This window comes from Lonchura striata, chromosome 7 (genome assembly GCF_046129695.1).
Source record: "Lonchura striata isolate bLonStr1 chromosome 7, bLonStr1.mat, whole genome shotgun sequence".
In the NCBI taxonomy this organism is placed as follows: Eukaryota; Metazoa; Chordata; class Aves; order Passeriformes; family Estrildidae; genus Lonchura; species Lonchura striata.
Genome location: NC_134609.1, coordinates 7,380,000 through 7,406,727, shown reverse-complemented (window position 1 = coordinate 7,406,727; position 26,728 = coordinate 7,380,000). Strand labels below are relative to the sequence as shown.

At 40.8% G+C, this 26,728-nt stretch overlaps 1 protein-coding gene across 2 annotated transcripts in view; it reads left to right on the top strand.

Annotated features, from left to right (window-relative positions):
* Positions 1-15,141: 15,141 nt before the first annotated feature.
* Positions 15,142-26,728, top strand: part of NRG3 (neuregulin 3) — a 348,278-nt gene continuing 336,691 nt past the window's right edge. For both annotated transcript variants that reach the window (XM_021537205.2, XM_021537204.3), the window contains exon 1: positions 15,142-15,838. In XM_021537205.2, the coding sequence (XP_021392880.1) occupies positions 15,142-15,838 (697 nt within the window). The remainder of the gene's footprint in view (positions 15,839-26,728) is intronic.

The window sequence follows — 26,728 nt, the reverse complement described above, 5'->3', positions numbered from 1 at the left end:
CGTGCAGAGAACTGAACTGTGAACTCAATTCTGCAATAGTTCTGCCAGTGGGTTAAGCTCTGTGGAGGACACCAAGCCTTGGGTTGGCTTGTGTGGCAGTCCTGGCCATGCTAATGAAATTGCCTGAGACAGAAAATTTCAGAGTATAAACTGGGCAGTGACTGTTGCAGAGCCACTGCAGGGAACCTGTTAGCAGTCCTGGAAGTAAAAAGCCTTACCAAAGAATGAAATGATATTGTATTAGAACCAACTCATTCTTCAGACTGAAATTTGCTTTCCAATTTTAAATTAAAGTCAACAAAACTTTCATTCTCTTCAGGACAAATAATGATAATTCCAGATTATCCTGTTTGTTCATTCATTGTCTGAATTCACTGCTATTCACTTCTTCATTTCAGACCTTCTGTTAAAAGCCTGTTTTAGGAGTAGGAGTGACATTGGGAAGAGTGGAACATCTTAGGAATGTGCAATTGCAGACACACAATGATCAGATCAAAGCTTCTCGATCAAATAGCAGCAGATTTTTACATTTGTACCATGCATTGCAAAGTGGTTAAACAAACCCGGTGAATGATTCTTGGTTAGACTGTATCCACCAAGTGTCCTGGAAAGTAATTATTCTGTTCTGCAGCACACACTGCAGGCCAGAGACAGCAGCCAACCAACCAAAAAATATGGGAAGGAAAAGGAGAAAAAAGAGGGAGAGGAAAGAAAACAGTAAACACCTGCTTAATAATGAATTTCTGTCAAACAAATTCCTTCAGTGTTAGATGCAACCTGGATATGAGATACAGTTAGATGACTTTTTGGATTGCTCTGTCAAACATGTCTTCTTAGTGTGTTAAAACAATGCTAGCACAAGTGATTTAAGAATAAATGGGTAGCACTGGCTAAAATCTAGACATCTTGGATAGAGCTGCTCAGGAAGATATGGATCTATGTGTTTGTGGCTGCATAATGGATGTGTAAATTACACAGTGTTCCGCAGTGGCAGACTGTACATCAATACTTTTACATTTATTCGCTGATATAAAGCTATAGTTTACAGCCTGTCAGGATGATATGCTAACAATTTAAGTACAGAGGCCTCATACAGCAAGGCAATTAGGTAAATTAAGTACATAAGCTTGAGTTTTATTCTAAGCCTGGGACCAATTGCAATGAAATCAAGAAAACTGTTTCCATGTTACATTCTCGTGACTGCCCAGCTCTGGAATTATTCCTCAAACAGCCCTGCAGTAATACTCTGTGTGCCTGGGACAGAATTGCTGATGTGAACCCCACTGCAGCCCCTCAATTTAATATGTACTGGGACAGACCTTTCTGTGTTCTTGCACCTGATGCTACCACTTACCAGACTGATTTTGCATGTTACTAGGAAAGGCACATCATCTGGGTTTCTCCAAACTTAGATCACAGGAAGGAGTTTCTGCAGCCCTATTTTTTGATTGTGCTGTTTCCAAAAGAAATAGCTCTCATTCATCACCATCACCAGAGGCTTTTCAGCATGAGGTTAAATTAAAAAAAAAAAAAAAGAAAAATGATATTAATCAGAAATCTAGCCACAGAGTGTCAAAAGTTAACTATAAAAGAATAGGAAATTCAAAATCTGTCATCAACTTCTTGTCCTACCTATATCTTTTTATTGTAGAGTATCAGTCTACTATGCAAGCCAAGAGATCAACTGTGTAATATTGACTACTGTATTTCAGAGTATTCTTCTATCATTAGGTTGCTTTAATTTAATTTTCGTTTCCTACTGATTGCTCACATTTGAAATAGCTAAAACCTCCCTCTGCTAACAATGGACTCTTGGTCTGCTGTGTTTATCTTTGAGCTGTGTGGACACATTCACATCATATTTTCTAGACACATTAATAGCCCACCTGTGTGCTTTGTTGAGGAGGATTCCCATGTCATTGGCACAAAGTATCTCTGAAATCCTGATTGATCGACAAATTTGCTTTTTCTTTAAAAAAAAAATCAGTTGACCTGCATTCATAAACAAATAATATTTTAATAAATATTAATTATAACATCTATTCTTGTTCTCCAAATGTCACAGTTTCATCTGTCTTTTGTTTCAGTTGCATTCCTCAGAGCACACATGATGTATTTGGCAACTGCCTTTAGGATTAGTATGTCATACAATCAGTGCAGAAAGACTGATTTAACTCAGTTGAAGGCTGAGATTTGGTTGGCTCGATATTACAGTTCAAATATCATCATTTTTACAAGAAAGAATGACCATTTTATACCAGATGGTGAGAGAATGTTGCCATTGGGGTTTTTTATTTTTTAAACCGTTATCTGTGCCAAAATGCACTTGTTACATACACTTATTTCCACCTTTCCTTAAAACACAGTATGCATTCTACAATGCTATTGGAAACCTGAGTTTTCCACGAGTTGTACAGGACCAAAATATTAAATATGCAGGCTTCCTTGCCTTGAGCTAGACATGTAATGTGAGTGGTTCACAAAAGAATTCAGGCTGCAGCTGTGGTGAAAGAGAGCTTGGCAGGAAAGGTGGGACTATTGGAAAGCATTTAAGGTGATTTTCAGCTGCATCTTGCTTCAAGCTTTTTGTGTTAACTTCCTGGAGTATTTTTTTACTGTCAGGAGTTATTAACAAGTGAAGATAACAGTATATAAACAAAGCATATAATAATTATAGTCTACAAACTAGGAAATATTCCAAGCTAAACTGCTTTGCAGGATATAAGAAATGCTAAAGTGGTGGAAGAGATTACTTGTCTCATCACCTCACCCACTCCTCCATACATTGACACTGCCTGACCTAATCCATTATCCTATCATCAGTGGCATACAACAACAGAAGAGCTTCTTTTTTTACTATAAACCAGGAATTTAACCTTCAGGGGGAAAAAAATAAACATGCCCATTAAAATCTCTGCCACTAGATTTGTGATCTGCACTTTAGGAGATATACACTGTAATTTTAGTTTTAGAAAAATGGTGCTCAGTTTTAAATAATGGGCCAGAACTCAAGTAATTTCTGCTATCTAGTATTATAGCAGAAATCTAGTATATATCCACTGTAACTGGGATCTAAGTAATAGTTTTTGGAAATGACAACTTCTAGTACATGAAGTGCCCAACTTTGTTTCCTTATGGACAATTATAATTGGGTCATAAGTAGTTGGTTGAGATACTTCATTCTGAATGTGCAGCCTGAGAGAGCAGTGCTGTCCTCCAGATATTTGCATTCTCTATGAGAGTATTCATTAGAATAAAAATAAATATCTGGAAATGAAGAAATACCTCTGTATGCAATTCACTGTCTCAGTGCTTTCATGTGCACCTTTCCAGTCACTCAGCATCCCTTTGATGAATTCCATAAAACTAAACAAGTAAAAAAAACTATATTAATATATTGAAGAAAGGCTTTTGGTCTCTACATATTCATTTCTTGGGATCTAATTAAAATTGATTTTGCTGCTGTTGGGCTTTAATGACATCCTATATTGTGGCAGCTTTTCCCAATGATTATTTCATAGTTCTGAATCAGGGATCATGTAATGTGCCTGGCAGGTTGACACCCATAATTTTGGGTCATAAATATTTATATTTTCGGAGAGAACTTAACTTGCTTTACCTTTATTTAAAAATTGGTAGGGTGTAGTCTTCACTCAGTTTGATCTAATAAGTTGTGCAGTGTCATGTCCTAACAATCCACTAAGCACTAATCACTATTTGTATGCAAAGCATTGCAATTAGAGCAATTTTCTTTGCTGGTAATTCTGAACCTGAAGGAAAACAAATTAGAATAAAACTGCAAGCTCTTTATACCTGAGTATATTTTACAGTATTTTAATATAAACACTCACCTGCATAGCTTCAGGGAAAAAAAAAAAAAAAAAAGAGATTGCAATTACTCTTGCTCTCAGTTTTAATCTATTCTTAAAAAAAAAAACAAAACAAAAAAAATTCTCTATCTTTCTAGTTGGTTTTGGTTTTCAGCTGCATTGGCCATAGATTTATCTTCTCAATGTGTTCCAGGATTTGCAGAGTGATGAGGACTTTACATTTAAAATTGAGTCATTTAAGTATCTTCTTATTTTATAAAAATGAGCATGGCGACTTTTGAGCTAACAGGTAATTCGGATTCTGTAGGCATATCAATATTTGGCTCTTACAGTAGATCTGACCAATCTATTGACCAATTTACTTGACCAAATTGCAAACTTCATAGCAGCTTGATAATAAGGATATAGAATATTTTATATTAATAAGAAAGATCTCTTTAATTCAATAGACTCAGTATAAAACATGAGGCTAAATTACTGCACTGCTATAGGTCATATGCTGGAGCAATGATTTCAAAAATTTGTTCTTCAGAATTTTCCTGTTTATAATTCAACCACTTTCTTTTTAGTTGTTTTTTGTTTGCTTATATAGGTTTTTAAAAATGAAGTAGACACAATAGCTGGCAAACTAAAAATCTCTTTGGAATAAGGAAGATGATAGGACAATTGTATTTCATCAAATGGAAACTCTCCTTATCCTACTGGCTTTTAATGAAGAAAATAATTCCTAATTGAAGATCTTTTTGCTTCAGTAAATAAAGGCCTGGAATGTCACAGGGAAGGAACCCCCCTTGCCATAACTCAGGGAAGTTCTCTGCTTAAGCAGGAACACTTCTGCTGGCTTTAGGGGGGATATCCTCCAGCACAGGTCCTGAGCACTTCCTGAGGAGTTTCCATGCTATCTATACAAATTATTCTTCATATATTTGAAATGGGCAGATCGTGGCAGAGATAAACCTCTTGGAGGACCCTCTGCAGCAGCATGCTCTCCTGGAGGAACCTGGCATTTGTGCTGCAGGACAGCAAGAACCACCAGTGTGCTCTAACAGTGGCATCCTGTGATGTGTGGTAGAAGCCCAGCACTGGTTTTGGTTTGTATATTTTACTTCAGAACTTCTGAACTGGTGGTATGCAGTGAAACCTGCTGCCTGCTCCTACAGACAAGTAATTTCTACAGCTTCACATTTAAGCTGGAGCCAGTTCTCAGTTGCTCTGTGAAGACTGTGAGTAAAATCATGTTCCTGTTGAAATACAGAGAAGCTCTACTATTGACCACAGCTGGGACTGTGCTAAGATGCTGTCAAGTTTCTGACATTTAAGCACCATCCTCACTTCTTGAATCTTATGATTGCAACTAAAACATAGCAAAGTTTAAAAGGAAGGAATGTTTTTCCATTTGCATAACTTTAATGATCAAACTGATTGAGCTTAACATTTTTTCAAAGTTCCCACTTCAGCTGGCATTGCTAGTGTTGAAATCACATATATCTCAAAAGTAACATATTTTTGGAAAGTGCTATGTGATAGGAAATCGGGTTTCAAGATGAAAAGTGCTTTTCATCTTAGAGGTAATTTTTATCTCATTTGTGTGTAAGCAGTGTGCTGTGGAGAGAGTCAGACTGTGTACAGCCATGTGTATGTTTGCCTGCCTGATTTTTTTCTCACTCAATTAGAAGAAGCTTTTAGGATGAACAAGTAGGAGATAAAGCAAGGACCAGAGGCCAGACACCCAGCAGATATGTTACCATACCAGGAGGTATGTTACCTCCCAAGAATTAATGGTGGGACCATGGTGGGGAAATAATTAAAATTACATCATTGCTTAATCAAAAGGATTCTTAATCAGTAAAAGCTTCCTCATTATAGAATAGAAAGACAGCTCATTATTTAAGGACAGTTTATGCAAAATCAGTGAGTGAAGACAGTGACTGAAAGATAAATTTACAAAAAGTAGGATATCCCTGTATTTGTGAAATGCAGTTGGTTTTCTGAGACCAAAGGTCAGAGGTTTTCTATTCTTTGTATACATGCCTACGTATAATTTTGTATCTGTAGATGCAGCATATTTATTTTTAGGGACAATTTTCTATTAGAAAGCTGTTTGTCACCAGCTGCTTGGGAAAATTTCTTGTAATGTCAGTGCAGCTTAGCTTGCACAGCAGGGTTGAGGAATGGAGGCTGAATTTGAGGGCTCTGTTTAGACCATCTGATTCTAGGGCATATCCTCAAGAGTGCAGAAGTAATGAAATCTATAAGCTGATCTGTCCTTGCCTTCAGAGGGAGGGTAGATGCTATACCTGGACTTTTACAATTATAGAAATTGAGTTAAACCTTTCTTTCAGGCACTTCAATTTGTGCAAGTTAGGTTTACACAGAATTCATGCAATTGACTGGTAATTTTAATAGAAACAGATGCTCTGCAGCCCTTTTGACACAGATGTTTTATATAAGATGTCCAGATAAACAATGAAAATGACGATTTAAAGCTTTCTGGTTTGAACAATATTTTGTGGCATTGTGCAGGTTGTTATGCTGTACTGCATTCTAGGGTAGAAATATAGGAAGTGAAGAAATAGCAGAAGAGAGCAGCTTATGAGAGACCTTGGGGACACTCATAATTCCCTGACTACAGGTCTAGATGATGAGGGAGCTATAAAGTTTGAAATCTTAATTTCTGACCTCTGAGTACAGATTTACCATTCTGCTGAGCTTGATTCTCTGATTATAGAGAGATTGACTGACCAGAGAGAGTTCTCCTTAAAAAGGTTCAATTTCTCAAAAGAGATGAAGGAAAATGTGAATGGCTGTGTAGAACAAATGAGTAGCTGAGCAGTGTGACAGCTTTGATGACAGCTGTTTTAAATAAAAATCCTCGCTTTGCACGGAAAGAGATACAAAAATTCTTGTTCCAGTTTGAGATTGGGAGTTTACATTATTTTGTTCTCAAAAATACCATTTTAGAGCTGTCTTGTCTAGGGTTCCTCCATGCATCCCAATTGATGGTGAGAGATGTGCTTCAATTTCTGTCTCCCAGAATCTCCTGGTGGGCCATGGATGCTTAATTTGACCTTAAAATATTCAATGAAGTGGTTCTGCATTGTTTCTTCCAGACCCAGGAATATTTGCATATGTATATTTGTATGCAAAACTGAGCTGTGAATTCTCTTAGTAGCTGATTGGTGTCGGCTTTGGTACCAAATGGGACAAAGTCACAGGGCTTTGTTCCACAGCCAAGGGACAAATTCAAATACTCTGTTTACTCCACAGCTTTAACATCTTCCTTCTCAAATAGATCTACATTTACACAATGATACATGTGTGTAAATACATACATACATTTATATACATACATACATACACATTTCTAAGAACTTTGCTGCTCTCCATTTAGATCTGTTAGTGACATTAGAATTGTAATCTTTTCAAGAAAGAAAGCATTTAAAATAAAGCCTTGTGTGACTGAAAGTTTGTTTTTGTCAGCCAACTAGCTCAGCTGGTCTGGTTAAGAAAAGGCAACAAGAAAACCACAAAAGAAAACAAACTCTTTCAATAAGCCTTATATCCCTTTGTTTACCATGCTTACCATTATTAAAACATCAGAGTATTCAAGGTATCTTGTTACTGGTATGATATTGCTTATTAAATATTAAATCCCTGATTACTGAGCTGTAAAGAATAACTACCATGACAAATGTTGTGCATCAATGTAGTCATAGTGCACACAAAGAAATAGAGTACTATGATTTAGAATTACTACCTGGGATTTTAGATTACCTAATGCACTCTAGTTTTCCATTGGATAAATAAATGTTAACACCTACAGTGTCCATAAGTGGAAGGATGGACTTGTACATTGGCAATTAATTAGTTTAAGATTGAATCCTAGTTCTTAAAAAAAAAAAAAAAAACAAAAAAAACCAACCCAAAACAACTCCTTTTCAACCTGGTGGGATTACAAGTTTGCCCATTGATAACTATATAACTTCAAAATCCTAAAATTTCCAGAGTACATTCTTAATTTTTTTTTTTTTTAAAAACACAGCTTTAAATATTTAGATAGATATTTATCAATTAATTTTCCATCAGTTGTTCCCTTTAAAATATTTATTCAGCAGCTGTCTTGCTCTGGGCATTGTTTTACTTCTTATTGTCCTGTCCCTGATGTCTGTCCATGTGCAGTTAAATGAAAATCACAGAATCATAGAATTGCTTGTGTTGGAAGGGACATTTTAAGGACATTTTTTCCAATTCCCCTGTCCCAGGTTGCTCAGAGCCCCATCCAGCCTGACCTATTTCAGGGATGGGGCATCCCATACCTCTCTGGGCAACCTGCTCCAGGGCTTCACCATCCTCAGTGTAAGCAATTTCTTCCGTAGGCCCAGTCTAAAGCTACTCTCTTTTGGTTTAAAACCATTCCCCCAGGCCCTGCTAAAAGTCTCTTCCCATCGTCTGTATATTTTAAATGCTGAAAGGCTGCAGTGAGGTCTCCCTGGAGCCTTCTCCAGACTGAACCAGTGTCTCAGCCTTTCCTCACAGGAGACATGGTCCATCCCTCATCTTCAGGGCAGATGTACCCTTGGTAAAGGTGTCCTGAATCACTTCCCTGTCCATGTACCTTTGCAGAACTTCTAGGAGGATCTGTTCCACAATTTTCTCAGGCACAGAGATGAGGCTGGCAGGGCCGTAGTCCCCAGAGTCCTCCTTTTTATCCATTTTAAAAGTGGGTGTGATGTTTCCATTTTTTCAGTCACCAGGAGCTTTATCTTGCTGCTGTGATTTTTTAAATATCATCAAGAGAGGCTTGGCAACCACGTCAGAAAATTTCTTCAGGACTCTTGGGGCATTTTATCAGGTCCTGTGCATACCTAAGCCATATAAAAATACATTCATAAATGCACAGCAGTGATAAACCCATCTGATTTATTTTCCATAACTCTTTTATGTTAGTATAGCTAGTTACAGAAAAGTTCCTCAGAATTAAGCAAGGGCACTAAAAAAAAAGTTTATTCTGACTACTCTGTTGAAGGAAAAAACCATATGTTTTTCCTTCACAGTTGAAATCTATGAAGAGTTGAAGAGCTTGGAAAATTTGACTGAGTTCAGGGATATCTCAAAGCTTTAAAGATGAAAGATCCAGTTTTGCTTCCTGATTAAGCTATGAGAATTATGAATTCCTGTGGGCTTTATCTACTTCAAAGGGTCATTCAAATATAACTGTAAGGATGGATGCCACAAAATTATTTCCAAGAAGTCTGACAGAATGAACTCCCTTTGTTCTATGTGGAAGGATAAGGAGATTGTTCCCCTTGGCTTTTTCTACCTGTTTGCTACCTGTTGTTTTCTGGACATTCAGGGCAGCTTTGAAGAGGTTCCTGCAAAACTGTTGAACCTCCTAAAGCTGTTGGAATCAGAAATCAAAAATATCCAGCAAATAACATGTAGCAGCAGTGTTCCCTGCACTGGTAGAAGCTACATGGACAGCAATGTTCAACTGAAAACTGAAAGATCACAAAGTCTGAAAGATGATACATATTCACTTTTTTCCTTAAGTGGGATGAGGTGTTCTTAATGGGGTAGAAAAAGGGTAGATTTTCAGGAAATGTTTGGAAATAAGTCATAATAGTAAATAATATTAATTTTCTTGTCTTTCTTGTCTTGACTGCTTCATAGGCTTTTCCACTTGCTTTTGCCACCCTTTTGTCACAGATCTTGGAAAGATGTGAATTTTGATTTAGGGCTCCAAGATAGACTGCAGTATACTGAGAGATTTCTGCTGATTCCATCACGCTTTGGGGCAAGCCCTTTTGATGGCATTTTCATGTTTGCTTTCAATTATTTCTTTCTCTGGCATCTTAAATTGATGTTCCTGATAAAAATCTCAGGGGTTACAAAGGCTTGAAGAGTAATATATCCATTTCTCTTATGCTGCAGTGGCTTCAGTATGTCACAAGGGCATTGTTAAGACTAGTCACTATATTTCTCAGTCTGAAATCATTATTGAGTGTCTTCTTAAGGGACTTATATAATACGACTAAAATCAGAATTTAAAAAGTGCTTGCCAAATAGAATTTATCCCACTGAAATCCTTCGAATTTATGGTCAGTTAAAAGTAGAGAATATTGAAAATTCGGTTTGATAAAAAGTGAGTCAGGCATTTAGGATCTCAGTTATACAGCAATAAATTCCTCCAAGGAAAGTATTTCGTTTACTAATATTTCCTGACTGAAACATGTTTTGTAGGATTTGGGGTGTGGGATTTTTTGTTAATATCACATCATATTTAATTTCATCATTACAAACCATGCCAAGATAGACATTTGAATTGTATATATTCATTGGTGCATATTTAAGCGCAATTCTAAATACTTAGTGGCAGCCTCGGCATTTTCAAATTGGCTACACATGACTTGAATAACCAAGGACTGATGGTTGTTGAGGTGAACCAACACACTTGCATTGTGTGACAGGACAGGTCTCTTTTATCCAACTAATTCAACCATGGGGTGGTTATTCAGAATTTATTGCAGTGAGGGAAAGCAGCCTCTTCTCCTTAACCCAAAATGAATGTCACTCATCTCACACCCGAGACTGTCATGATGCAAACAAGCAGCCTGCTCACTTCTCAAAAGGCTGCTGTGCAGTGCAGCTCTGAGTGCATTTCTCACTTGCTGCACCTGGGTGCCTGGAGAATTCCTCACGACCCACGTAAGTATTCCAAGGAATACTTTAGGTAACACATCACAAACGGGTCCCTAGCCCGAGTCCCCTGACTTGGTGATGGCCGAGTAAAGCTTGGTCTGTGGTGTGCAATGGCTGTTTTGGCAATCGGCACGGGGAGGAGCAGTCCGGCTCTGAGCACTGGCAATGGCTGGAACACTGGTTCTGCATTTCACCTGCAAGAGGGAATGCACTTACATGCTGACCTCACACAAAATTACACTTACGTGCTGACCTCAGACAAAAGCTAGCAAGGTTTTCCCTGTCTGTGAGTTGACCACAAGAGATCTTGATGATGTATGATGTAGCTGAGCTGGGGATGAAAGCTAAGAGGAAGAATTATGTAAAGAATATTCAAATGCCCTAGTTTGGGAAGCAGCGTAACACCTATTTATATAACCAGCCCCAATTCAGGCATCCTTTGGGAAATTCTGTTCTGTTCACCACATCCACCTGCTAAAGTACCAGACCACAGCAGGTGAGGTGGGTGCTGGCTCACAAATTCAAGACTGGTTATGCTCTCAGGAGCTGATTACACCAAAGTAACTGTGGAGGTGCTGTTGCTCCAAACTTCAGATGATGATACTTACATGAGATAACAAGGAACGTCTTCAGCGTTTTGTAAAGCTGGGGAGGAAAGAAAGGCTTTTAACTGTGTGTGTATGCAGGACTAGGATATAGGCATCCCACATGCATATTATTTACATGCTGAAATGGACGTAACTCCATTTCATGGCTCTGATTTTCCAAATTTGAATTTCTGCTTCTTTTGTTGGCTCTTAGGAGGATACTTATCCTGAGGTTTTTAGGTCTGATTCTATGATAACAGTTAAACAATAATAACTCTTACTCCCTTAACTCACCCATTACATTTCATTATTTGAAATAATGGCTGTAAGCACGTGTGAAGCCAAGCAGGAACAGCACCTTTGTAGCACAACCATTAGCTGGGCCATACCTACTGACAGCCAGAGCAGAACCCCCTGTGACAAACAAAGGTATACATGCAAAAATTGCACACCTGTTACATGTATCACACCACTCCTTACAAAAATACCACTTCTGACTCCACCATAGATAAGTAATTTTAATCCACTCCAGTCACAGATGTCCTCAAGGAGATACTACAGATTTCTTTGCATATTATGAAGAAAAGTCAAGAAAAACAAATTACATATTGTTTTCTGATCGTGATAAACATATTTCCAGAAAAAGTAAAGGAGTTGGGCTATGATACAAAATGAGTAGGAAGAAATGCAAGTGAGAGTTACCAAATACCTACATAAATTAGAATTAATGCATGGAACAGATTCAGTTTAACAAGAGTGGGCTGATTTGAGAAGCTGATTATGATTTGAATATTAATTTTTAAGGACAGAGAAATAACCTAAAAGCATTCATAGACTGTGTTTTTGTATACTTCATAACATTTTAACTCATGACTAAGTCATTACAGGAAGACATTGCCTTCATTAAGGTGTCTGTCTAGATGAATGACTTTTTTTTTCTAACTGTAGGATAACCTATTTGAAATACATTTGCATTTAATATGAGGTTAAGGGAAGGTTCTTGCATCAAGATCCATTTCATATTTTTAGACAAAAGAATTTTTTCCAAGAGGCTAATAGTCATTGGTAGGAACTTAATTAATATATTAGGGTAATGGCTGTTTTTAAGTAATTCACTCAAGTAAGGCACATTGAAAGCTTTCCATAATCAATTTCAAGAATAGTTTGTCAACCTTCAATAAGAATGGGAAATTGTAAGAAAAGAAGCCTGAAAATCTTTACTAATAATACAGGAAGTCCTCCAATATTAAACAAATGACTACACTTGAGTGATGTTAATGGTATCACATCCTCATGTCTTCCATTAGAACCATTGCAAAATTTAGGAGCTGGTATCTTCAAAACCTTAGTGGGTGAAGAAGTGCAGTTGAGACTTATGAAACTCTGAAAAAGTTCAGGACATAGTCGTGAGAAAAATAAAAGCTCTCTGTCATGTAAGTGTTGTAAAACATTTTTATTCTTCCAAGAAGCACGTACAAATTATTTGAGGATGAAAATAGAGTGATTCATACTGGGCTTAGTGAACTGCAATATGGTTATGGAAGAGGCAAGAGCTAAAGGACCTTTTTAAAGGCAACACAAAGCACATAGCAGGACAAAGGTATTCCAAGCTTACAAAGAAGGTGAGAACTTTGTAGGACAGGCAGTCACAACTAAAAGCACCTGGTTCCAGATTTCCATAAAATCAGTGAAAAACATTTCCTGGATTTGCAAGACTTCTCCATCTTTCTCATTTTTTTGCCTTGTTTGGCATCCATTTGTGCTTCTTTCTAAGTTCTTTCTCCTAATCCTTTTTTCTCTTCACTAAAGGAGTAGAAACCCCTAAATTCATGTTTTCCAATGCCAAAGGCGGGGGGGGGGGGGGGGGATTTTTTGAAGTGTTTAAATAGTACTCTTACCTGATAAACCACTTCCACAGATCTTCCTGAGGGCTGTTAGCACAGAACTATCTCAGAGGATACACTAGGACTGCTATCTTAGGAACTCCAGAGGGAGTTCTTGAAGTGACAATAATCTAGATATCTAGTTAATGTAATAGTGATAATTTAAATGGTATTAACATTCATTCTGGAGGAAAAAATCAAGCATGTATGTTTCAGTTGCAATATTTTCTTTTCTCTATTTGTCTCTTTATACACAGAACAAACGCATTTCATAGATTGTTTCCAACTTTTCCACTAATTTATCTGGTAGAAATATCAATACCCTTAATTATGTGACTAAAGAAATGATATCTATGCATCAATACCAGAAAAGGACACCAATAAGGTAACAGGTTAGAAGAAATGGTTAAAAACATCTGTAGATGCATATAGAGCATATATGCATATAGAGCATTCTCTAAAACTTTGAAAATTGGGATTTAAGTCACCTTTGGCAAACTGCTGTTAACCCTTCAGTGACCACCTAGTTGGTGGAATGTTTGTCCAATAAGTGAAAGCACCCATTGTTGACTACGCTGAACTTGTAAATTCAACTTTGGTGCAGCCAAATAAACCAGTTAATATACCAAAACTTGTCTGGCAACCTCAGTGTGATGCTGTGCCATCAGTTTCTCCCCAGCTGCTGCATCAAGTGTCCTTTTCTTGCAGGCGTGTGGTGGGTTGTTGTGTTTTGTTTTGGTTTCTTTAGCGAATACCATTAGAAACAAGAGCAACAAAATGCTGCCAGGTGATGCCTGTCGGGTAGCATCAAGGTGGGAGAACCCCTGTCCCGAGCCCTGGCGCTCGCTGGGCTCCCTCGCAGCGGTGTCCGCCCGCCGCGGCACCCGCACCCCGCGCCGCTCGCTGCGCGCAGGTCTTTGCTGCCATGCAGCACCAGCCTGCTGGATCGCTACCACAGGATGGGCTCGGGAGCTTCGCCACCCCGCACCCCCGCCCCTTTATCTCTTCTTTTCCTTTTCTTTCCTTTTTCCTTCCTTTCCTTTCTTTCCTAGGCTCCGGTTGCCGTAGCATACACCCTCCCGAGGGGTTTGCCTGGATCATTTATTTATCTTGTGCGCATTAAGAAACCACCATTAGGCTTTGGTGGGAGGCGCCTTGCTCGGTGCGCGCTCGCCTGCCTCCGCGGCGCTGCCAGAGGAATACACAATCGAGCCGAAGCTGCAAGCTTGGCAGGAGCTGCCTTTGCGTGCCCATTTACTTGCCGGATCCGTATATTTTTTTTTGCCGACTGGGTCATTGCCGCTCCCCTCCAGGGTTTCATCTTAATTTTTATTTTTTGCGTGCGTGTGGATTATTTAATTTTTTTCATTATTTTTTTTTTTTTCGGGAATCCTCGTCGGAGTTTTGATGCCGGGCCGGACTTAGCGCGGGCGCGGAGGAGCTGCGCGGAGCCGTGCCGAGCCGTGCCTCCTGGCCCGGGCCCCGCCCGCGGATCGGCCTCCCTGGCCCGGCGCCGGCCGCGGGTTGGCCGCGGGGCCGCGGAGTGGCGGGTGCGCTGCGCCGCGCCGCCGCCTCCCCGCGGAGCCGCCGAGGGATGCTGCTGCGCCGCGGCCGGGCATAGGCAGGAGCCGAGCGGGCGGGGGAGGGAAGGAAGGAAAGGAAGACGGAAAGAAAGGATCCCCCAAGCCCCGAGGGGAGAGGAAAGGCGAGAAGGTGCGTGAATGTGAAGGAATGTACCTGCACGTCGCCGGAGCCGCACGCTTGGGATAAAAAAGAAATAAACCGAGGAGGCTGATCCCTGCGACTTATTACTCGGAAAAAAAAAAAAAAAAAAAAGGGAAAGAAAAGAAAAACCTTATATCGGAGGGACAAGAAGAAGAGCGACGAGGCTGCAGCGAGCAGCGCTAGAGTCGGGCACCCGGCGGATGGCGCGGCCGTCCCGCTGACTCCGCGGCCGCGGGAGGCTGCGCGGGGCGGCGCGGCGCGGGGCATGCCGTGCCGGCGGCGTGACTGAGCGGGGCGCTCCCGCCGCCCGCTCCGCACGGCGCCGCGCTCCCCTCCGCTCTCCTCCGCCGCATGCCGCCGGCAGCCGCGGCGCGCTGATGCCCCGGGGCCGCGGCGGCGCTGCGGACGGCCCCTAGGATGAGCGAGGGGGCTGCCGGCGCCGCGGCGCCCGGGGCGGCGGAGGCGGCGGCTGCGGCGGGGGGCCCGGGCGGGGATGGGGCCGGGGGACCGCCGCGGGAGCTGCGCTGCAGCGACTGCATCGTCTGGAACCGGCAGCAGACGTGGCTGTGCGTGGTACCCCTCTTCATCGGCTTCATCGGTCTGGGGCTCAGCCTCATGCTGCTCAAGTGGATCGTGGTGGGCTCCGTCAAGGAGTACGTCCCCACCGAGCTGATGGACGCCAAGGGCGTGGGGCAGGACCCCTTCTTCCTCTCCAAGCCCACCGCCCCCCCGCGCGGCGCGGAGACCACCGCCGCCGCCACGCCGCGGCCGCCCAGCCGTGTCAGCCCCCGCCTCACCACCATGAGCCGGGCTCCCCCGCGGCCCCCCGGCACCCGCGGCCCTGCGCGGGGCGGCCCGCGGCCCACCGCGGCCAGGCACCCCGTGTCCCCGCACACGGCGCCGCCCGCCAGCGGCCCCCCCGGCACCGCCGGCCGCGGCGCCCGGCCGCCGCCCGCCGCCCCCAGCACCCCGCCGCTGCCCGCCTGGCCCACTGCGGCACACGCTACCTCCTCCTACAAGATCTACGTCCACGACTCGGCGCCGTCCTGGACCTTGTCTCCCTTCCAGGAGTCGACCACCACCACGCCGGAGGCCAGCACGACCCCCAAAACCCGTAAGTGTCGCCGGCCGCCCCGCGCCCTCGGGCCGCTCGGTGCGCGCCTCGCCCCGTCCAGCCCCGGCGGGGTCGGGCCGGGGCGATGCGTCGGTCAGAGGTGGCCGCCGTGCCGTTCCCGTGCGGTTGCTGCCGTGCGGGAAGCCGGAGAGCTCCGAAGTTTGCGCTTCTTTCTCCCTTCCCTGCTTGCGCCCCCTTTTTACCCCCGGCAAGTTCCCTGCTTGTGTGATGGATGTTGAGGCAGGAGCAGCCATTTGAGGGGACTGCTTTTCAGTGTGGTTTTAGGAAGGCTGCCGATCCCCCCTTTCCCTTCTAGGCAGGTCTGCGAAAAGTACTTAGGAGATGCTGGGGGTGTCTGAGCGAGAGGGACCAGTGATGATCCCCCCCAAGGGGCAGTGTAGAGAGAGTGGTCTCCAGCAGGTGCGGGCTGGATTGTGCATGTGCTTCTCTGCCGGTGACGGAGTTTGGCTTCTCGCACGCTCGTCTCCCTCGAAACGAGGGCGGGCTCCGCAGGGATGCTCTCCCGTCCCCGTGTCCGGCTCCTGATGGAGCTGCGGCCAACTCTGCTGGGAAGGAGCCCGGGGCACCCCGCGGATATGCAGACCCATCCCAGCGCTTTGGCGGCTCCCGTGTGTAGCCACAGCTCCGTGTTGCCGTAACTGACTATTTTTTTTTTAAGCAGAGGAGGGGGCTAGTTCTCCGATTGATGCTTGGTGGCTGGTTCTTCCCACCCTCCCAAGCACAAACCTAAGGATTCGGGCTAAAGCTGAAAATTCATTTGGTCTGGCTGCATCAACTTTCAGCTTCTCATAAAGGTTACTTAGGACAAATGCAATTTTTGCCAAAAGAACTTCTGTGTGTGAGATGCTGTTTAGTGAAATGCTCAATTAGACTGTATTATAGTATTCTGAGCTTTCTTGGATGCAGTAGAGGAAGTGAAAAGCCGGGTGTCCTCCATTAACTCTTGCTGCTGCTGGGAAAGTCAGTTCAATTGAACCCCTTTTACAGCCCAGGGCTCCCCTTTTGTATGCTAATGTAGGGGTGTTCTGCTGGAGGATTTTGTCGGAAATCAGTATGAACTCTATTTTGTCTATTAAGTGTATTTGTTCATAAGCACTGGGGCAGAGAGGATAGGAAGTGCAAACTGATCTTGTGAATTGACAAAATTGGGAGAAGAACAGCAAATTGGATGTGTATGTGTGGGTGGGTGGGTGTGCAGGTGGCGGATGGCTGGGAATGATTACGAATGAGACTATTACTAAATCAGAAGAGCTAGCAAGGCAATAACTCATTTTGCTTATGTGTGCCACAGTAACTGGGGGAGAAGCAGCCCTTACACGTGTGTCCAAGCCTGCACGTTCTGTAGGTAGAACCTAAGGTAGTTGGAAGTTACCAGAAAGAAAATCTTTTGTGGAGCTCAATGCAGCTTGTTTCACTCAGGTGTGGGAAGCTGTATAGTGCACTTCTTAAAAACAAAGCAGCAAATGAAGCCAGATCTTCAACCTATATGTCCATTAATCCTTGTGTGAACCAGATATGCTACATGGTTCTTCAAACTGCTGTGATGTATGTGTGTGCATCTGCCTGGGCTTGCTAGGTGGGATCTGTTGGGGTCCAAATGCTCCCTTGTGATCTCTTCCTTGCTTCCCTTTCTGTCTCGTTGGATATGTAAGAGAAATGCACAGCAATTTCTGCCCCTCCAGGCTGTCTCCTTACAAGCTATAGAAGGCAGGAATGTCCTGATTAATAAATAATGTTCAGCTGGCAGGACTCTCCTCTATGCAAGACACACACAAAGGAAGAAGAAAAACCACAATCTTGAAACGTTCCTGGCAGAGCTTTCTAACTATTTTTTGTTTTAGGGAGGCTGCTAATACCTTTTACAGCAGGGTGTTTCCCTTCATTAAATGCAGCTCAGTTATAGGATGGAAATGCAAGAAGTGCAAATCCAGCAAAAATTGAGCCTGTTTGGGCACATTGATAGCAGAGATTATCATTAATGGAAGATTAAATAGATTACATAAAAAAAGATTTGAATTTGTAGGGCATATGAACGTGTTTTTTAAAGCCTACAGCTGTACTCTCCTGATACATACAAGCATCTCTAAGGATACATGTAAAATTCTTTGAGGCTGCAGTATCCACTGTGGGGGGAGAAAAGAAGAATCGCAATTTTTTGTGCTTTGAACTGCTGACATGGTGTGACCTCAAAGCAAGTGTCTGTGTCTGCCACTAACAGCTCTCAGTAAGAAAGGGATTTTTTTTTTAAATTCATCCTAATTTCCCAGGTTGAGCTGCATGTTCCTTCTGTGCCTGTTGTTCCAGCTGCTATTGAAATGAAAGTCATGGATCCTGTTGTACCTTGTGAATACAAATCTGACACGATAAATCTTCAAAACAGGGCATGCCCTTGTATCATCCTCTGGCTTGGCAAGGCACATATGTGGGCAGGAGTCATAGGTTATTTAACATTCCACAGCTTTTAAGAAAAGAAACAGCTATCTTTATTTATACAATTTTTGTGTTGTAGTTTATTTAATTGTTTTAAATATTCAAATGGGCTCAAAGTAGGATTTAGGAAAATGGAAGGCAAATCAGGAGTTATTTCTCCAGGAAGCCAGATGATTGCCCACCTGAATAAGTGTTGGTAAAGCTTTTTCCTCTGTGTGTGCATTCATCTGGGGAGATGTTGTGAAATCTCTCTTTTTTGTGGGTGTGCATAATGACAATAATTCTTGGTTGTGTTTCACTCAAAGTCAAACTATCTGTTAGCTGTTTTGAAAGTTCTTGATGAAGATCCTTCAGGTTCTGACTAAGCAAAAGCCACTTACTCATCAGATATCTCTCTGCATCTTGTGCCTGCATATGTTTTCCATGATCACATATGAACCATGCTTTTTCATCCTAAGCCTCTTCATCCAATGCTCAGTGTAAAAGTCAGTCACTAATTTAGAAGGATATTCCAGCCTGTAAATCAAAAAAGAAAAAAAATCAACCAACAGGCTGGAACGTGCTAGGGAGGTTTTATTTTTATCAAGCCATTGGTTTCATTTCTAAAGAGTCATGCCCTGATTTTTCCAATATGCGTTTTTCATGGTATTCTGGATTCTTCAGTAATGTTATTATCCTTAAATTGAGATACCGTACTTAAAAGAATTCCTGTGTGAATTCAGCTATGAAATAGCACTGTGGTTTCTCTTGTGTTCATATGACCAAAGGCTAATGCAGAGAACTGAGGTCGGGCAGGTGGGGCTCAACTAATGCATAGTAACCAAGAAAAGAGATGTTACAGAACACTTAATCAATATATCTTGTGAAGTCCAATTGCAACCAATTTTTTTTTGGGAGTCTGAGTATACTTTGATTTCCTGTTAAAGATTTTCTGGTCCAGTCGTTTATCCTCGTCATATCTCTGACTGATTGTTATGCACAGCATGGGTTCAAGTAACAAGCATCTGGCAGATGCACTGCTACCAGCACTGACATTTTGGTAAAAGCTGTTTGTTTTATTTTGCACTGACTCAAATATCTTTTTCGCATTAAGGATGACACTTAGATGGAACTGCGGGGTTTTCACCAACTGGAGGGTGTTGTGGGAGGTGCCAAGCCGTAGTAAAACCAGACCTACTCTTCCCAGAGCTCTGAAGCATTCTGCCAGCAAATGACATGGATTGTGAACGCTTGGCATGACGAGCGGGAGCTGTCATTGAACCGAGGGAAGCACACGTGACTGCAGAGCACGTTCCTTTGCCATTAACTGAGATTAATATGTCAGTTATCCACCAATTTTAAATGCTTCAAAAGCTGTTGAATTGGAAAAAAATACTGAGAAAAACAACTGGGAGTTTTAAGAGCATTTGCTTCTTCATTCTCACTTATTTTCTATTTGCATACATTCGGTCAGTACCACGGACATGATTAGAATTGTTTCCTGTCTTAGATGCTTGTTGACAGGAAGGCTACCATCAAGATAAAAATAACAAATACAGACATGTAGCCACATCACTGAAGTAAAAGTTATTGCAATTTGTTTTTCATATTTTACAGCTATAACTTGCTTCATCTGTTTCAATTAAGTTAGAGGACACTGGACTTAATTCCATTTTCTATTTTTAATCTTCTTTACATTTAGGGACTAGACCAGCTATCACTGAATTCATAAAGTGGAATATTTAAATAAGACTCAGTTAGATATGTACATTGATTCTATTCAGATATAGTCTCTCTTCTCTTCATTAACGTAATTGTTGGAATCCTATGACCTAGAAGAGCTTGTGCAGCACTGGCATGATGAGTGAGAGGGATATGGCTGAAATTATTCCATGCTGATTTTTAACCCTGAAGGAAATTCTTCTGGGGACTGTAGAGCTTGTCATTACATTGATTTAACCTGTGATCACTGGTGAAAGCAAAGCTTTGAATTTTATTTGGCATATTTTTTTGCATCTATGCAAGGACATTATATGATATATTATATGTTGACAACAGAATACCATTATTAAATTAGAGTATTGATTCATTGCAAAGGATTATACTAAAGTAATGTTCATGGTTTATCTAAACCCACAGAAAATGGAAATTAAAAATTAAAGCAAAAGACCTGTCTCTACAGAATTGTGTCTAGTGTTGCACAGTGCATTTATCATATGACTCATTGCTTTGAAGGCAAAGCCCAGTAAACACATGGATTGCTGTGGATTTGGCCTTGACTTTCAGTTTCATAGCCCATATGGCTTTCAGGAAGTACCTGAAACTACCAATGTTTGGTTTTGTTGATTTGTCCTGTGATTGTTTTGTAAACATTCTGCACAAGGAAAAGTGCCTAGTAAAATCATGTGGGATGACTTGGTCACAAGCATATATAAATAAATTTGTTAAAAGCAGAGGCTTGTTTGTCTCTGAACCTGGTGGTTTCTTTTTGTGTGAACAAATTTGCAATACTGTGCATGTGTGTGTGTGAGCACAAAATGCAAGAATGGATTTGTGCATTTGCACAGTGCCAGTTTTGGAGGAGGATCAGGATCTCAAAGCCTGTAGAAACCTCAGGACCAGTCTTTGGCTGCCTTGGTTCTGGTGCTTGCCCACTCAGTGTGGTTCCCAAAAGAAGCCCAGAGGTTTCATTGGAGCTAGTTAGACTGAATGCCAAGCTGAAGTGCATCTGATTCAATTTGGAAGTCTCTGTCAGGTTCTGCTGTGTGGAAGGGGTTTCTAGTCACCGTTACTATTAAGCACTTTTTTAAAGTACTTTTTTATTATTATTTTGCATTACAAGAGTAGACAAAAACCAGGAGAAACAAAAAATGCTTTGTGATATGGAGATGTTTTCTTTCTCCAGGGGACTGATTCCTTCAATATGGTGAGGTTTGGAAGTGTCATTTAATGAGACAGCTGTGCTTCAGATCAGAAGTGCAGGTGTGTTTTCTCATGGCTGACTGAATTTCCAAGGTGGACAGCTCATAAACCTGCTTTCTTTCTTTTACCTTCCCCTTCATGTCTAATCTCAAGGCACTCCACTGACTAAAGTGCATCTTCATGTGAGGAAGGGAGCTGCCTGTGAGGGTGGAGGGAGGGCATTTCAAACCTGGGCAAGACAGAGGATGAACGTTCAGGTGGCCTCTAAGCAGCACAGAGAAAGTAAATGCACACAAGTGGGCAAGGGCATTTTGAATGGGTTTCTACCTTCTGTCACAGAGGTTTCTGGGGTCCCTTGGTAGAATGCCTTCAAGAGGAAAAAATAGAATAAAGCAGCCACAAGGAAAATTAAAATTGCAACTGCACTTACAAATTTCCATGTCCTTTTCATGGAAGAAATGCCTAATTGGATCAACTCTTCCTGGTGAAATTTGGTGGTAGTGCAGAAAAATATATTAACTAAATGCTAACTGTTTAAATGGTTATTTCTGTTTTTCAATGTACTCAATATTACCCTAGTAATGTTTAAAAAAATATATAAAATAATTATTCTAGTATTCTGTCTTTTCTATCCTCTAAGACCAGTATTTTGGATTTCCAAAGCTGTGCTTCTCCTGTAGCATTTAAATAGGAGGATTCCATTACTTTCAGGTCTTTTTTACAACACATGACTCCCTATTACTTTTTTTTTTTTTTTTTTTTTTTTTTTTTTTGGTGTGGATATGTTGACTGCTGACTGTAGGAGATAAACTGTTCAGCTTCAAAGATAATTCACTTCCTATCATGTTGAGCAACCAGTTTTTAAGTCCCAATTGATTTACATTTTTTCCTCAGAGTGATTTTTTTTTTTTTTTGTTTTGCAGGAGTTAAACATCTGGGGAAAGCTCAGGTAATATGGAAAGGCTCAGTGTCTAATAAAAAAACTGGGTGAAAAGATAAGCTGAAGCTTTGGTTTGGAATACCTGAATTCTGCTTTGGCCCCTGTAAAATCAACCAAGAAACCTACAAAATCTCTTCTTTGTACTTGAACATCTTTTTGTTTGTTGGTCTTTGGGTTTATGTCTTTTCTTCTTCTTTTAAAATTGAATTAATCTCTTGGCAGTTCTAAGGGCTGTACAGTTCTGTCCCATCCCCACCTGCCACTTGTATTTTCCTCTGATAGGAAAGATGCACATTAGCAGTGCTACATGGCAGGTGCTCTTCATAGAAATATTAGCTTTTATTTTAACTTGTATGAAAATTCAGACCTTTCACAGAGTCGTTTTGTAACTCTTATAATAAAGCTTTGAGGAAAAAATATCCTGTTAGTATTCCATGTAGATGTTGTGCTGAATGACGTAGTTTATAATCTTTTATTTTTTATAAGGAGATTGCTGTATGGCCAAGTTTTGCAAACATTACAACCCCAGTTTAGGGTGTGCTAGTGATGCATTTTGTGTTTTGTAGAGTTATGGATCTGCAGATCAGGACCAATTTATGTGAACATCTGTGTGATTAAATGTGTTTGTTTGTCTTAGATTGCGGTGTGAGAGCTTACAAAAACTGCCTGTGTAAGTAAATGTACATCAGCTTTTAAAAGCTGCCAACATTGTTTAAATGTGCTTATTAGAACTGAGTTTCTATTAGAACATTTTCTTTGTGTGTGTGTATATTCTTAGCACTGCCTTGAAAAATATATCATTATCCTGTTTACCCTTTGCCTGAAATGAGTTCTGTAGTAAAATCTTTGTGTTCTGGAGGACTGTAGTTGCTTAGCTAGACTGTGACAAGACACGTGGGTCATGAATCTTTTTACACATCACTTTTAAACTATTTCTTTTCCTAACTCTTTCATTATTCTTGAGAATACCTTTGCTTTGTAGTTTTTCTCTATATTATGTTCTCAGTTAGATATATGCTAGATATATTCTAGATATATATTTTCATGAAGCTTTTAGATAGAACATGCTTTCTAAAACATTAGGGATGTTAAAATGTATTTTAAAGATCTATAATTTTCTGAAACCACAATTATGACATAAACTTTATATTGTTCTTTTCACAGTGTCATTCCTGTAGAAGTTCAAGATTCTAGTTCAGCAAGAACTGAGCCTTTATTGCTGGCTATTACCAGATAGAGGGGCTATAGCACTGTGCAGTAGCAAACCAATAAATTAGTATTAATAGCAAATAGCCTCTTTTCCAGAGCTGGGATTTCTCACTGATGTCAGAACTTGTAAGGCGGGGATGGAGATAAGGTGTGTTATTCTCCTGGAAGGGTGCTGGTGGTGTACTTTTACTGCAGTGACAAGTGGTTGACAAGGAAGGTTGAAAATGTTCAGCCTGAATTTGCTGTGCTGCTCCTGAATGTAATCAAGGTTTTAACAAAAACAAGAAAGGTGCACTGACAAGTGTTGCTAACCTGGAAAACTGTGCTACATTGTGCAAGACTCATGGTTACTTCCATCTCCCAGCTCAGTGCATAGGAAAATGGCATTTCCAGTAGTGTGCTCAGGGAGCCTCTGAGCTGCAGCTAACTGCCTTCTCAGTGGCTGAATAATACCACTGAATATTAAAAAAAATGTGGGACATCTTTGTTTGCTCTCCCCTGGTCAATTACAGTACAAGTGCTGAGTGGGTTATCATTAGAGTAGTACTGAGCTATCTCAGAAGCTTTGACTAGAAATTATTGTATAATACTTGAACAAAAATCTATTAATTATTTTCCAAAGGGGTTGCTTTGTTAGTTTTTGGTTGGTTGGTTGTTTGGGTTTTTTTTTTTTTTTTCTTTGAGAGTATTGTTGTGTGGAGAGAAAATGAATTTTCTTGTTCAATCTGTGAGTGAATTCACAAAAGAGAAGCAGGGGTTTTGCTGGAAACTCAGAGATAAGCTGCACTGAACTGGTATGATGATTTTCCTACCGGGCTTTGCTCTGCCAGGGTTCAGTGGGCAGTGGGTTCAGGAACTTTACTGAGGAGATTATTCTGATGGATGTCAGTTCTCCTGATTTAGAAGGGTAGAGGTACTTTTATAATTATTTCATAAGTAGCTAAACCACATTAGTGTTTAGCCTTAATTCTGGCCCAGATGCTTAATGGTCATAGTGGTAAAAGTTCAATCTCCTCGGGGTTTATTTTATTTTATTTATTTATTTATTTATTTTGTAATAACTAGAAAGCTTAAAGTAATGCATAAATACATACAGCAATGACTTTTTCCTTAAGCAGATTGTCTTTTTCTTTGCTTTTAAATTTCAATCTAAATTTCAATCTTTATTTTATTATTTATAATAATAGAGCATACCACACATTTCACAGGGTCATCTGCTTATTTATAAGCTGTATCTCAGTGTAATAAAGTTGGTTGCAATTAGTTTTTATCCTTAAAATAAGTTAGAAAAACACAGATTGGAAATCAGAACAATTTATGAATTATACTGCCTTAACAGGTGAAAGTAATCATTGGGGTTGTTTCTGAGTTTATAATATATACACACTTTTAAATTCACTGACTACCTCAAGGTAATGCTGGTAAAATGATGCAGTCTGCTACTGGCTGAGGCTGTGCTTCCAGCAGGTTTTCACAGTGCTCCTGGGCTCTTTCTGCCCTTTGCCTCGACTGATTTCCTTCTGAGCTGGGAGGACCTTGATGCCCACCACCATAAAACCAGCAGAGAAAATGCAGCACCCACGGGACATTCTGAGTCTCATTTTTACTGAGGAGGGTGAACATTTGCTGTCACCTTGCCCTGCAGAGGACAGGAGGTGGGTGGGCAGCAGAGGTGGCTGAGTGAGCTGTGTCCAGGCTGGCCTGGTCTGGGGAGACACAACCTCTGCCTTGTCAGCATGAGCTACCCTGCCTGTTCCCTGCAAACACACCCAGGGAAAGAAGTGCTTCTGATACCTTTTCATATCTGGAGCACATTCTTTACAGAGCCCTACTTAGTTGTAAATGAAAAGCATGAACAGTAACATAGTATTTTAAATTGGCTTTAGAAATATTTGTCTGCAATAGGAAATTCTCTCAGGTTTTAGTTCTTGGAGGGCTGGATTTAATCTGAATATGTGAAGCTGAAATGCTAGTGTGTGATATGTTTAAGAGGAGAAGAGTTTGATAAATTAATTGTTATTTTATAGGTGGCTGAAAAGATCACTTACACTTACTGGATTTCAGTATTTGGGTATACCACAAGGCTGGGTTGCACCTTGTGTTTGCATACATTTGGGAAGCTGTCCTCTGTCACCTTGGCAGATGTAGGGGATTTGTAGCCAGCCACAGCTTTGCTGCTGTAAGGTGGATCTATAAATATGAGCTGAACACACACAGATTGAGGAGCTACTGAGCTTCTCATTCCTGGTTTGTTTACAGTGCATAATTTGGAACCATGAACACATATTTATTTAAATTTTACAATGCATTTAGCCCTGATTTTAACTGAACACTTGACTGGTCAGTGATATACCTATAGAAAATGAAGCATATTGGACAGGCATAGCAATAAAATGCCTTACTAAAAAGATGATGGTGGGTAGAGTCCTGCAGTGAGGATGAGGTATGTTAGATGATCAAAAGATTAATAATGCTTCTGAGATGTGCACACTCTGAGAATTTTGGCTGCTTAAAAGCAGTTTGAGTTTATTAGGGAGCTTATTTTTGTTTAAATGCTTTTAAGAAGATACTGTAAGATTATATCTAATTAATTAGACACATTACATTTGTATTATTTAATTAGAGATTATTTTTCAATCACCCCTTAAAATTGTAACACTCTCTTAATATTTTTTTCACATTTTTAATCCTGTTTATGAATGCAGTCTATATGAAAGCATAGACTCTTGGACCTTTTTCCTAGCAAATACTACTTAACAAGAAATTTCCTTTATTTTTGTGTTGTGGAATAGAATTAGAATCTGAGGAACTCATGTGTAACTGAGTATTCAGCGGGAGCTGTAGGTCAGCAATTCTGTAAGAAGCAGGATAGACCACAGACAGGCACTAGACTGAATGTTTGACATGAGAACTCTCCACTGAGAGGAGTTTAATGTCCAAACATAATTAATTTTGTCTGAAGTTCAGTTCAACTCTGCCTAAATGGAGGTTGGTATAATCAAAACACAAATAAAGGAAACCGGGAGGATATTAAATTAAGAATATGTGATGTGCAATTTCAGTAGTTATTATGGAAAGCAAGCTGACATTAATAAAAACAAACAAAAAAACCCAAACAAATCCCAAATGTAATAGCAGAGATCCACCTTTTTGTTGGTTACTTTGTATAGTGATTCCATGCATTACATAAGACAGTAACTTTTCCCACTGGGTGCAGAAAAAGCCATCCTGTAGTGCGTGGGTGGAGATCCCTCTCTGAGGCAGCGCTCAGGTGTGAAGAAATTGCTGCCCTGCCTGCTCTGGGGCTCTGCCCTTTGCTGGACAAAAATCACCCTCACTTCCCCCTTCCACTGGGAAAAAAAGTGGCTTCAGCAGTGATGCCTTATTTC